Source organism: Peromyscus maniculatus, chromosome 2, assembly GCF_049852395.1.
Source record: "Peromyscus maniculatus bairdii isolate BWxNUB_F1_BW_parent chromosome 2, HU_Pman_BW_mat_3.1, whole genome shotgun sequence".
Classification (NCBI taxonomy): domain Eukaryota; kingdom Metazoa; phylum Chordata; class Mammalia; order Rodentia; family Cricetidae; genus Peromyscus; species Peromyscus maniculatus.
Window position 1 is genome coordinate 135,992,855 of NC_134853.1, and position 13,103 is coordinate 136,005,957.

Sequence of the window (13,103 nt, forward strand, 5' to 3'; positions counted from 1 at the left end):
TTGAGTCCGGTTGGGTTAGCCGGGGACGGGGTCACAAAATAGGGAATATCGTTGAGTGTCAGAGTACGCCTGACCATACGGTGGCAATAGGCTGTGCACTTAATCCAAAACATACGGCCAAGTAGGGTGGGAGGCGGAGCAGGGCGTGGTGGGAAGCTGAGCTTGCGGTCCCCCGGCTGCTGCGGGCCAAGGTTTCCCTGGACGAGTTTCAGCTCCGCGGCTTCACCATGGCTGGCCCTGGCCCCGGAGCGGCGCTCGAGTCCCCCCGACAGCTCCTGGGCCGCGTGCGCTTCCTGGCCGAGGCGGCGCGGAGCCTCCGGGCCGGGCTGCCGCTGCCCGCGGCGCTGGCTTTCGTGCCGCGAGAGGTGCTCTACAAGCTTTACAAGGACCCGGCGGGACCGTCGCGCGTGCTGCTGCCTGTGTGGGAGGCGGAGGGCCTGGGGCTGCGTGTCGGTGCCGCGGGCCCTGCGCCCGGCACCGGCTCGGGACCGCTGCGCGCCGCCCGCGACAGTATTGAGCTCCGGCGTGGCGCCTGTGTGCGCACCACCGGCGAGGAGCTGTGCAACGGCCACGGCCTCTGGGTGAAGTTGACCAAGGTGCGCCCCGGTGGGCCGGGACCCAGCCAAAGACCCCCTGGATCCGGCCAAAGCCGTGGTTGGTCCGCCCTCTTTTCCCATATCTTTTCCCATAGTGAGCTGGCAATTGCTTTCGGTGCTCTTTGCCCTGGGCTGGACTGGGCGAGCCGCTGGGCTGCTCCCTGACATCTGTCCCCTGACGGCTGTCCCCATCTGGCATGTCCCTGCAGGAGCAGCTGGCCGAACACCTGAGTGACTGCGGACTGGACGAAGGCTGGCTTCTAGTGTGTCGCCCGGCGGAGGGCGGGGCCCGCCTTGTACCGATCGACACCCCAGACCACCTGCAGCGGCAGCAGCAGCTCTTTGGCGTCGACTACCGGCCGGTGCTCAGGTCCTTCAACTGAAAGAGCTCGACTTGGTGTCCAGCCGAGCAAGGGGTTTGGAAGCGCGACCCAAATCCAGACCTTGGGTTGTGTGAGATTTGGAGGTGGAGGTTGTGGCAAGAACAGGCAGAGATGAGACCTGGAAGGGGTGGGGTAAGGTTTCTGGAGGCTTGGAGGTAGAACTCTAGAGAAGGCTGTAGACCTTGGAGGTGGTGTCCTGTTGCCCATACCTCCCTCCTCATTTGCCCGACTCTGTGCCCACAGATGGGAACAGGTGGTGGACCTGACCTACTCACATCGCCTAGGGTCCAGGCCTCAGCCCGCAGAGGCCTACACGGAAGCGATACAAAGACTACTGTGAGTTATCTGGAGTGGGGTGGAAGAGGAGGGAGCAGGGCCTGAACCCAGCCTAATTAGGGGTTTGGGGTTGCTTAGCTATGTGCCCCCAACGTGGACATATGAGTGCGACGAGGACCTGATCCACTTCTTATATGACCACCTGGGCAAAGAAGATGAGAACCTGGGTAGTGTGAAGCAGTATGTGGAAAGCATAGATGTCTCCTCCTACACGGTGGGTGCTGAGACTCCTCCTGTGGCTAGACACAGTCCCATTCCTCCATGCTAGGTCCAGAACTCCCATTGCCAAACCGGGGCCAAACCATCGTCCCCCACAAGCCATGCCTCCGTCCCTCTCCTCTTGGGACCCAGCCACCCTTCCCTACCCCACCCCCACCCCAACTCACACACTTGCCCAGGGCAAACGTGACTCCGCCTTTCTGCCCCGACCCTAGGAGGAGTTCAATGTGTCCTGCCTGACGGATAGCAACGCAGACACCTACTGGGAGAGCGATGGGTCCCAGTGCCAGCACTGGGTACGGCTCACCATGAAGAAAGGCACGATTGTCAAGTGAGAAGGCTCCGGGCCGGACAGGGTGGGTGAGCCATGTGCTCCGGGTGCCTTAGAGACTCACTCAGACACATGCTCTGAACCTTCAGGAAGCTGCTACTCACAGTGGATACCACAGATGACAACTTCATGCCTAAGCGGGTAGTGGTCTATGGGGGTGAAGGGGACAACCTGAAGAAGCTGAGTGACGTGAGCATCGACGAGTGAGCAGGCTCTCCTGGGGTGGGAAGTGGGGTATGATCTTAGCAATGGGGCCAGGCTCTGCTTGAATGGAACCCCAGAAGTTCCTGAGGGCCTAAGGCAGCAAGTATCTGAACTGCTTTATACCTGTCTCCTAGGACCCTGATTGGGGATGTCTGTGTCTTGGAGGACATGACTGTCCACCTTCCAATCATCGAGATCCGAATCGTTGAGTGTCGAGGTGGGGCTTAAGGCTATAAGGAATCCCGGGATGTGGGTGGGGGCAAGCTGACAGTATGGGGGGAAGGGGGTTGGCTTGGAGTTAGGGTAAAGATACGGGGCCAGAGATAGGAATAAGCCAACCTTACAGCCATGGGGATAGTTAAGCTCACCTAGAAAAGGAACTTGTGTTAGGATCCACAGGCATCCCAACAGCATAGAGGCGGAATGAACATATAAACATCAGAATCATGTGATAGAATCTCGGAGGCCTCTAGTGGCTAACTGGCAAAATGCCAACCTTTAAGGAGCCATTCCCAGGTCTGAGAGGCAAGAAAACTGCAGTCACAGGAAATGACCATACTCTGGGCCCTTCCCTCAGATGACGGGATTGATGTTCGTCTTCGCGGGGTCAAGATCAAGTCCTCTAGACAGCGGGAGCTGGGCTTGAATGCAGACCTGTTCCAGCCAGCCAGTCTGGTGCGATATCCACGCCTAGAGGGCACTGACCCGGAAGTACTGTACCGAAGAGCTGTCCTTCTGCAGAGGTAACTGTGGTGCTGGCCCTGCATGCCTCTCTTTTCCCTCAGCCTTGGGGATCTACATGGAGGAGGCCCCAAAGTCTGGTAAAATAAACTAGTGCACTTCAAGGGCCAGAGCATCTCCTGATCATCGCTCTGTCCCTGTGGATTAGAGACTGGGGTCTTACATCCATGCTAAATTCTGTTTGTTTGGTTGGTTTGGTTTTGAGACAGGGTTTCTCTGTGTAGCCTTGGCCATCCTGGAACTCACTTTGTAGACCAGGCTGGCCTTGAACTCACAGAGATCTGCCTGTCTCTGCCTTCTAAGTGCTGGGATTAAGAGGTACACCACCACTGCACAGCATCCACGATAAACTCTTTATCTTCCCCCATTACCACAGATTCATCAAGATCCTGGACAGTGTCCTGCACCACCTGGTACCTGCCTGGGACCACACACTGGGCACCTTCAGTGAGATTAAAGTGAGTCTGAACCCTGCAGTACTAACCTGGGCGCTGGGTTCCTCCTTCCCGTTCATCTGGTTTTCATTCTTTAGCAGAAAGTTCCTGAAACCCCTAGGGCTAGACCCTTTCTGCTCCTGGAAACCAAGAACAAAGCCAGACACAAGTGATGAAAAGCTAGGGTTTGGGTCCCCGCACGGGTGTGTGAAATAGGCAGTAGGAGGGAGGGAAGGAACCGCACAGGCGGGCAGCTATAGGAAAGGTGCCCCCTGGGGGCTGCGGCAGCTAGGTGTGAGTGTGGCCTGGATGAGGCTGGAAGGGGGCTGACGGGAAGCACAGTCTGCGTCCCAAGAGCCTCATGTGCCAGGGTGTGAGGTAGAAACTTGGCTATGGTCAGTGGAACTACTAGGAAGCTTGGAAGAAGCCTGTGGTGGTGGTGCACGCCTTTAATCGCAGCACTCGGGAGGCAGAGGCAGGAGGATCTCTGTGAGCTTAAGGCCAATCTGGTCAATAGATCGAGTTCCAGGACAGCCAGGACTATACAGAGAAACCCTTTCCTGAAAGAAAGAAAGAGAGAAACAAACAAACAAAGCTCATAAGGGAATATTAGATTTGTGCTGTTGTTTTACAGAGTTCCCCTTTGTGGTTAGTTTAAGGAAGAAACTCTAAGCAAGAACAGAGTGAACTAGACTTGACTGGGATGGTAAAATTGGGTCTAAGCATAGAGGAAAGCGCCAGGGCTAGACAAAAGCTGACTGTCCCTGCCTTGGCCGCCTTCCCTCACCAGCAAGTGAAACAGTTCCTCCTGCTGTCACGCCAGCGGCCCAGCTTGGTGGCGCAGTGCCTCCGCGATTCGGAAAGCAGCAAGCCCAGCTTCATGCCGCGGCTGTACATCAACCGCCGCCTGGCCATGGAGCACCGTGCCTGCCCTTCCCGGGACCCTGCCTGCAAGAATGCAGTCTTCACCCAGGTCTGGCCCACCTGGATTAGGCTGAGGGAGGGTCAGTAAAGGGCCTGGGGGTTTAGTCCAGGAGGGACTTGAGCAAGGTCCTTGGGCAGGAACAGGGACAGCTATTTAACATAAACCTCCCTACGGCTCCCACTTACTCCCATTTTCCCATGTCCCCCAGGTCTATGAAGGCCTCAAGCCTTCTGACAAGTATGAAAAGCCCTTGGACTACAGGTATGGCATGAGGGTTAGGGACTTGCCCAGGGCACATACATCCACACACTGCACCTCGCACCTCTCACTATTACCACTCTCTAGTCTTTTCCTGGCCGGTCTCTGGGCTAGGTAATGTGCCTGAGCTCAGCCCCAGCATAGCAGAGACCCATCCATCCCAATTTCCAGGTGGCCCATGCGCTATGACCAGTGGTGGGAATGTAAATTCATCGCAGAAGGCATCATTGACCAAGGTGAGGCCATGATCGCCGTGGGCTCCAATGGTTATCCTTTTAGAGTGTTAGCACCTTCTGGGATTACCAGCTAATAGACACAGGAAGCCTGCTTGTTACCCCTTATGAAAGCCCAGCTGAAAGCTTCTGTCATTTCAGGTGGTGGCTTCCGTGACAGCCTGGCAGATATGTCAGAAGAGCTGTGCCCCAGCTCAGCTGACACCCCTGTGCCTCTGCCCTTCTTCGTGCGCACGGCGAACCAGGTGATTGTCTTCACGCCTACCACCAAATTTCCGCCACCTCTGCAGATCTCTTGAGAACCAGACGGAGCTGGAGGGGGCAGTGGAGGGATTGAATTACCTGGGGCACAGAGGAGAGGAGCATCCTTCTACATTAGGAGGGATGGTGGAGGGGGAGCAGTAGACTTCCGGTGAAGTCTTTAGGGTACTGGTGGTAGGAAAATAGGGTCTACCCCATGTCCTGCTGATAGCTCTGTCTCTGGGGCAGGGCAATGGCACTGGTGAGGCCCGGGACATGTATGTGCCTAACCCCTCTTGCCGAGACTTTGCCAAGTACGAGTGGATCGGACAGCTGATGGGGGCTGCCCTTCGGGGTAAGGAGTTCCTGGTGAGTAACACCATCATCACCTGTCAGCAAAGCCCAGGCCTGGAAGGAAGGGCCTGCAACCCCGGGAGACTCAGTGAGAAGGCAGCTGTGTTTGTCACGCAGGTGTTGGCCCTGCCTGGGTTCGTGTGGAAGCAGCTGTCTGGTGAGGAGGTGAGCTGGAGCAAAGACTTCCCAGCTGTGGACTCCGTGCTGGTGAGCAGGACCTGGACCCGTGTCTCCTCTGCCCAGACCCACTGGCCCCCAGTACACATGTTCCCTCCCTAGTCCCATCGACTCCCGTGGTTTCATCTGCTGTCTTTGCTCTGATAACTCCTAAAATCCTTACCTCCAGCTCGCACTTCTCTGCTCAGCCTGGGGCCGTGTGTGCATCTACCTCAAGACGGCCCATCTGAGTCTTGCACCTTCACTTATCCCCAGTCCACCACCTCTTGGGCTCCAGGCTCAGAATTGCACCTCCAGCCCCCTTTGCCCATGGCAAAGTCAGCAGAGCCTTTTTGTGTTTATTCTGGTTTTTGCTTTTTTTTTTTTTAGCATATTTGTGTGTGTGTGTGTGTGTGTGTGTGTGTGTAGGTAGGTAGGTACACCATGGTGCATATGTAGAGGTCAGAGGACAACTTTTGAGAATTGGATCTCTTTCCCCCATGAGGTCCTGGGAGTTGGACTCAGGTCGGGAGACTTGTGACAGGTGCCCTTATGCACTGAACCACCTTGCCGGCCTTGTTTTTTCCTCTTTGCAGTAGGGTCCCATGTAGTAGAGGATATGCAGTTGAGGAGGATGGCCTTGAACTTCTCATCTCCCTGCTCCATCTCCTAAATGCGGGATTGCAGGCATGTGCCAGCCACCATGCCTGGCTTAGGGTCACCCTAACTCTTCTCCCCACAACATCCTGTCCGGTCTCTCCCTGGAATTGGTGTGCTACTTCTCCCATTCCCGCTGCCCCGCGGTTCAGGCCACCTTTTCTTCTGTCCCAGCTGTGTGTTGTGAAAGCTGATGCCCCGTCTCTGTTCTTGTCCATCTCACTCCACACTGCCAGAGTCAGTTATTTCCCTTTCCTCGGTTAAACCACGTGATGGCTGCTTTGGGCTTAGGACAGCAGGAACTCGGTAAAGGCCTTACCTGACTCCTGTGTCTCAGCCACTGACTCACACTCAGGCTCTAAGCAAAACATTCTTTAGGCCTTTTGAGTTTTCAGCTTTGTCCGAGATGTTCTCTCTCCCGACTTCCCTCGTGGCCAAGCCAATTCCCGGCTGTCCTTTGGGTCAGGCCATTTCCTGCAGGGTGCCAACCCTGACCTCCAAGGCTGGCTGGGTATTGTCTCATGCTGTTTCACGGCCCTTTGCTGGTCTCTGCACTCTACATTCCCACAGGAAGACAGAGACTGTCTCCCCAGTGAAGAGCTGACACCCCCGCCTCTCTCCCCAACCCTCAGGTGAAGCTCCTGGAAGTGATGGAAGGGATGGACAAGGAGACCTTTGAGTTCAAGTTCGGGAAGGAGCTAACATTCACCACCGTGCTGAGTGATCAGCAGGTGGTGGAGCTGATTCCTGGGGGCACAGGCATCGTGGTGGGATACGAGGACCGCTCTCGCTTCATCCAGCTGGTGCAGAAGGCTCGACTAGAGGAGAGCAAGGAGCAGGTAGCAAACCGGAGCTCTGGACCTTCCCAGCCCCTTCCCTGCACAGCCGGAGAGCCGGCCGGTACCAGGCCGGATTCTAGCTCTCACCATAACTGTGCCCCTCCTTCCTGCTGACCAGTGAGTTAGAGATGTCCCCAGTGTGTGCTGAAAGGAGCGTCCTCTTTCCCAGCCGGGCTTTTCCCTCCTCCCTAGGTGGCAGCCATGCAGGCAGGTCTGCTGAAGGTGGTACCGCAGGCTGTGCTGGACCTGCTGACCTGGCAAGAGCTGGAAAAGAAGGTGTGTGGGGATCCGGAGGTCACTGTGGATGCTCTGCGCAAGCTCAGTGAGTTCCAGGGGATGGGGCAGTGAAGCGGGGGGCGGGGAGGGGGGGCGGCGGGGAGGCGAGACTTAAGGAACAGCAGAATGAGACCTAAGAATGGATTCTTGCCCTGGCCCCTGCAGCTCGGTTTGAGGACTTTGAGCCATCTGACACGCGAGTGCAGTACTTCTGGGAGGCTCTGAACAATTTCACCAACGGTCAGTAGAGGGCAGAGTGCCGCTGGCGTCGCCTCTGGACCCGCTTGGGGGCTGGAGAAGCAGGATAAAAGTTGTAGAAGCGTTAATTTTCCTCTCCTCCACCCAGAGGACCGGAGCCGCTTCCTGCGCTTTGTCACTGGCCGCAGCCGCCTCCCAGCTCGGATCTACATCTACCCAGACAAACTGGGGTGAGTGTGAGTACAGAGACGGGCCTGAGGGGCCTCCCACATACACACATCCCTCTGCAGCTCCTCCTGATCTTTTGCCTCCCAAACTCCCAGCTATGAGACCACAGACGCGCTGCCCGAGTCTTCCACCTGCTCCAGCACGCTCTTCCTCCCGCACTATGCCAGGTGAGTTTCCCTAGGTTCGTGTTCGGGGGGGGGGTGACGTCCTCGTGTGGAAGGGCGGCGGGCAGCAAAGTGCACCCCCGGGCGCAGCAGAGCTGCCCGCCTAGCCAGCCACCTTTCCCACCTCCTTCAGTGCCAAGGTATGCGAGGAGAAGCTCCGCTATGCCGCCTACAACTGTGTGGCCATCGACACGGACATGAGCCCCTGGGAGGAGTGAGGCTGTGCCCAAGCAGTCACGCTGCCCTCACCCAGGCCAGCCCAGTTTGAGTCTCAATGGAAGTGACGGGTTCCGAACACCTCAGCACGGTGGGCCCTGCGCTGTGGACGGCTGCCGTGGGAGCCATGAGTAGACGCTAGCGGTCCCGCCCCCGCAGACCGGCGAGCCCGACTCCTCCTGGGCTTGCGCTGTGAGCGGCATCTTCCGCAAGCCCCGCCCCGCACAAGCTGCCAGGCCTGAGCTACTTGAAGGGGGCCTCTAGCCCCCCAACCCGAGGACTTGGATCCCATCTCTGGTTTCCCCCGTCTCTCCTTCTTTTCTAGCTTCAGCCATGGCTCAGAATGTTTAAAAGTTGATAGGATGGTACTTCAAGCAAGGAGCCAAGGGCACAGAGTGCTCGTCTTCCTTGGCCACGGTATCCCCAAGAATGAAGACCCAGTTCAGTACCCCAACCCTTGCATTCTAGTCTTCTTCCTCCCGTAGCAGAGGTGTGAGCTTTGTCCTTCCAGCGGCTTAGAATGTACGTCCACTCGACGTGGAGTCTTTCCTCAGCCCCTCTGTGATGCCAGCCCAACTCCGTGTCTGCTCCCTCACCCCCGAGATCTCACACAGGCGTGGGTCCTCATGTCCTCTCAGAACTTTTAGTAGTTCCCTTTTACCGTACTCTAAAATATTTAAAGCCCAGACGTTAAACTGCTCCGAGGGCTGTGCACACCCTGAGAGCCTCCATGACACTCCTTTAGAAGGTCTTGCACATGGGAAAATTGAATAAATTAATGAGTTCATTTCTTTAGGATGTGCTTTTGTGATGTGATCCCTACTAAACTCACGGTGCTACTGTGTCCTGGAAAGAGCTCGGAGGCCTTCTGGTAGCAGGGGACATGTGCCTAATGGGAGTGGTGGGGCTTCCCAGGAACACATCTGGAGTGCAGGCTAGGAAAGAGCTCAGAGCAGAGGACAGAGGCCGACACATCTCGAGGGGAATGGTGATTTCGAGCTTGGAAGCCCACCGCCAGAAGCACGTGAGCAGGAAGCCGGCACATGGAGGGTAGAGCTGGGACAGCTGACTTCGACAGACTGGGAGCCCCTGTCTGCCCCAGGTGCCTCATAACTAAGGCACGGAGACTCTTACCCAAGTACTTGACCCTCAAGCACAGTCCATTGCACAGGTGTCCTGGTGTCCTGGTACAATATATGGCCATCAGTTGCCTATCAAAGCGGAGCATAAACTTGCCTAACGTGTCCTCTAGAGCTCACGCTGCTGCTAAGAAAGTTCTTTTACTACCCTCTCCACGTGGCTGGGTGACTGCCCAGACCTCTCTCCCACCCTGGAACTCACGCCCACCTGAGCCTCCTGGGGCAGCCCTGTCCTGTCCATGCGCTTTGGGTGGCCCACAGGAGACATACATGAGCACCCTCCTCCCTACCCCGACCCCCCACAGGGAGCTGAAGCAGCAGGAATCCCAGGAGCTGCTCGTCCACTAAGCTCTGTTCTCTCTCGGCAAGCTCCCCCGGCTCTGCTGGCGGAAGGCGTGCCTCCCCACCCTGTCTCCCCTGTAAGTGCTGTGGGGTGTAGATTGTCTCTGCCCAGACAGCTGCCCTTAGTAGCTCTCTAACCCTATATTTTGCAGCCTGCTTTGCATTCATTTAGAAATAAAGCATGGTCCTGCCAGTGGTGGTACACACCTTTAATTCCAGCACTCAGGAGGCAAGAAGCAGGTGGATCTCTGTGAGTTCAAGGCCAGCCTACTCTACAGAGGGAGTTCCAGGACAGCCAAGGCTACACAGAGAAACCCTGTCTTGGAAAAAGATTAAAAAAAGAAAGAAATGAAGCACGGAGTACAGGTGTCAGGCATCAGGTCTTAAGCGCCATGGCTAAATGAGTTGTTTTTGCACCACAGCACACTTAACGGGACACGCTGCTGCATCTCCCCATTGTGTAACAGTGTGCAGCGTGCATCCTCTCCGTGATGAATTACCATACTTCTTCTAAGTATGGACCCACTGAAACATTTGTCTCTTTTTTTTGTTTTGTTTTGTTTTTCGAGACAGGGTTTCTCTGTGTAGCTTTGTGCCTTTCCTGGATCTCGCTCTGTAGCCCAGGCTGGCCTCGAACTCACAAAGATCCGCCTGGCTCTGCCTCCTGAGTGCTGGGATTAAGGCGTGCGCCGCAGCCACCACCACCGGCCTTGTCTCTTTTTTTAAAGCTTTATTTTATTGTTAAAATTGTGTGCACACATGTATGTCTGTATGGAGTGTGCGTAATGAATGTAGGCACCCAAGGAGGCCATAGGAGGGCACTGGATCCCCTACAGCTGAAGCTACAGGCATTTGTGAGCCGTCTGGTATAGGTGCTAGGTACTGACCTCAGGTCCTCCGGAAGGGCAGCGAGTACTCTTACCTCTCTGCAGCTCCCGGAACAGTGGATTCTTTATACGTTCCATCTAATTAAATATCTCTGAGAAACACTTCCTCCAACCCCCACTTTTGTTTGTTTCTGAGGCAGGGTCTTGCTGTGTAACCCTGGCTGGCCTGGTCTGAAACTCCTTATGTAGACCAGGCTGGCATCAGCCTGCAGCCTGTACCACCCGCATGCTGAGAGTTCAGGCAGGCACCCCCAGCACACTCAGTCTAAGGAGCCCTTTCATGTGAAGGGTTTTGCCGTGGCCTGCTCTGGGACATCCTGTGGATTGCAGCTGCTTTCCTCATGAATGGAGGTAAGAGTGCCCTCATGAAGTTGCTGTGGCGACACATGTGTGGTCTGTGACAACAGGGTCAGCACACACAGCCAGCTGTTTACAAACCTTCAGTTTCCATCTCACTTGTGGTGTTACCATTTTCCTCTGAGCTGCACTTGCTTGGCCACTGTGTTTTCTCTCGGGCCTTGTGCACACACCTTTAGTCCCAGCACTCAGGAAGCAGAAGCAGGCAGACTGAGTTCAAGGCCAGCCTGGTCTACACAGTGAGTTTCAGGGCAGCCAGGGAAACACAGAGAAACCCTGTCTCAGAAAAGAGAGAGAGAGAGAGAGAAAAGAAAGAAAGAAAGAGAGAGAGGGGGCTGGAGAGATGGCTCAGCGGTTAAGAGCACTAGCTGCTCCTCCAGAGGTCCTGAGTTCAATTCCCAGCAACCACATGGTGGCTCACAGCCATCTGTAATGAGATCTGGTGCCCTCTTCTGGCCTTCAGGCATACATGCAGACAGAACACTGTATTATGATAAATAAATAAATCTAAAAAAAAAGAGAGAGAGAGAGAGAGAGAGAGAGAGAGAGAGAGAGAGAGAGAGAGGAAGGAAGGAAGGAAGGAAGGAAGGAAGGAAGGAAGGAAGGAATAGAAAGAGAGAAAGAAAGACACTATCCAAAAATGGTCTTCACGTTTCTCATTGCTTTTACGGAAGAGAGAATTTTTGGATGTTTGGTAATGTATTATTTTTAGTAATATAAACTGCTCCCTTTTTCTTCTAAATTTATTGGATAGGAAGTCACGGAGACTGGGCTGAAGGTGCTCGCCACCAAGTCCAAGGACCTAAGTTCAATCCCCAATGTCCATAATGTGGAAGGAGAGAACCAATTCCTGTATGTTGCACTTGCCCTCCCCATGTGCACTGTGTACATGTATTTACATACATTCACACAATAAATACATGTTAAAAATGTTTTTTTTTTTTTTGGAAAAAGAACAGTTGTACAGGAACTGGAGATGGAGTTTTAGTGGAACAAGACTTGACAAACATAAGCAAGACCTAGACAGATGTTGAAGTATAAAAGATTTCAATGAAACAAGTCTCAAGTTTAAATATCCTCTGATGGGCCAGGGACGTAGCTCAATGCAAAGTGCTTGACCAAGTGTGAGCCCTGGGTTTCCCCTGTACTGGGGGCCGGGGAGGGCTTCTATAAAACTCTTAAGTTCTGAGCTGGGAAGATAAATCCATCAGTAAATTAGTGAGACCTGACCCCCAGAGCCCACGTGAAAAGGCTGGATGTAGTGTCTCACATTTGGTATCCCAGCACTGGCGAGGCGGAGACCAGATCTTGGAGGCTTGCTAGCCAGCCTGGCCTGATTGATGAGCTCCAGGCTAAATGAGGAACCCTGTCTCAAGGGAAAGCACTCTAAGGAACTACACCTAAGGTCTACCTCTGAGGGCCACACGTGAATAACACAAACACCTCAGCACCTCAGAGCAGTCAGTGTGGTCTTCTTGCCCAACTTATCCCCCCCCCGCCCCCAAATGTCACCTTTTAATAAACTCGCTTTAGTCATCATTGTTTAAACTCTAATTTGGACTGCTGGCCTTGTTAGAATGTCAAGTCTACAGAGGCTGGTTCCTTATCTTCAGATATATCACAAGAGCCTAAAATTGTCCTTGGGAAGGAGACTGATGTGGGGAATAATTCCAAGTAAGCATCAACTGCAGGCACTGAGTAACTAGTTGTTAAATGAATAAATAAAACATGACCTCAAAACCCTACTTCCAATTATAAAGGGAGGAACCAAAAGTCTGAAAAGTTGTTTATGATAAAAGTGGGGAAACCACCAAATTAATCAAATTAGTTCTTTAAAAACTGACCCATCTGGGCTGGAGAGATGGCTCAGCTGTTAAAGGCTAGGCTCACAACCAAAAATAAAAACGGACCCATCAGCTTAGAACACCAATGTCTTGACTTCAAAGTCACCAATGGTGGGCGTTCTCTGTGCTTGAAGAAGTCCTAATTAGTGGGAGTTGCTGCCAAGTATTCATTTTATAACAGTAAACAGTGTGGCATCATTCCATCTGTGACTTATCATTAGTCCCTTGGTGATCACTAAGCTTATGTGCAAAAATCCGAGTGGGAAGTACTTTAGTTCACGCAATTAGCAGCCAAAGTAGATTTTTTCTCATTTTTATCTTTCACTCAGTGCTCTAACAATAACAATTCCCCACCACACTGACAAGCCCACAGCCAAATGGAATAGATGAGTATTAGGATGTGGCCAGTAAATTCCCAAAGCGAGAGCTCTAGCAGACTGTGGGAAGAATATCTGTGAGCCAAGGCCCAACTTTGGAAGGTTTCTTTTGTTTCTCACACTGCAGAGGACTTGCCCTTCTGAGCCTACCTCATCCACCTTAAGAAAG

The 13,103-nt window shown here is 53.9% G+C and overlaps 1 protein-coding gene across 1 annotated transcript; it reads left to right on the plus strand.

Moving 5' to 3' along the window:
• Nucleotides 1-113: 113 nt before the first annotated feature.
• Nucleotides 114-8,783, plus strand: Hectd3 (HECT domain E3 ubiquitin protein ligase 3). Its single transcript, XM_006986553.4, has 21 exons — nt 114-596; nt 806-966; nt 1,223-1,315; nt 1,394-1,529; nt 1,750-1,865; nt 1,955-2,068; nt 2,204-2,286; nt 2,647-2,812; nt 3,187-3,268; nt 4,035-4,217; nt 4,378-4,430; nt 4,599-4,663; nt 4,802-4,905; nt 5,150-5,269; nt 5,372-5,461; nt 6,700-6,906; nt 7,099-7,228; nt 7,348-7,422; nt 7,529-7,610; nt 7,704-7,775; nt 7,906-8,783. Exons 1-21 carry the CDS (start codon nt 228-230, stop codon nt 7,988-7,990), a joined length of 2,586 nt encoding a protein of 861 aa, XP_006986615.2. The 5' UTR covers nt 114-227; the 3' UTR covers nt 7,991-8,783.
• The last annotated feature ends 4,320 nt before the right edge of the window (nt 8,784-13,103 follow it).

What these genes read in the sequence shown, in the direction of transcription:
- Hectd3 (XM_006986553.4), top strand. Translation starts at nt 228, where the DNA reads ATGGCTGGCCCTGGCCCCGGAGCGGCGCTCGAGTCCCCCCGACAGCTC. An exon ending in GAAGCGATACAAAGACTACT is followed by an intron (nt 1,316 to 1,393) that starts GTGAGTTATCTG and finishes GGGGTTGCTTAG; the next exon opens with CTATGTGCCCCCAACGTGGA. An exon ending in GAAAAGCCCTTGGACTACAG is followed by an intron (nt 4,431 to 4,598) that starts GTATGGCATGAG and finishes CCCAATTTCCAG; the next exon opens with GTGGCCCATGCGCTATGACC.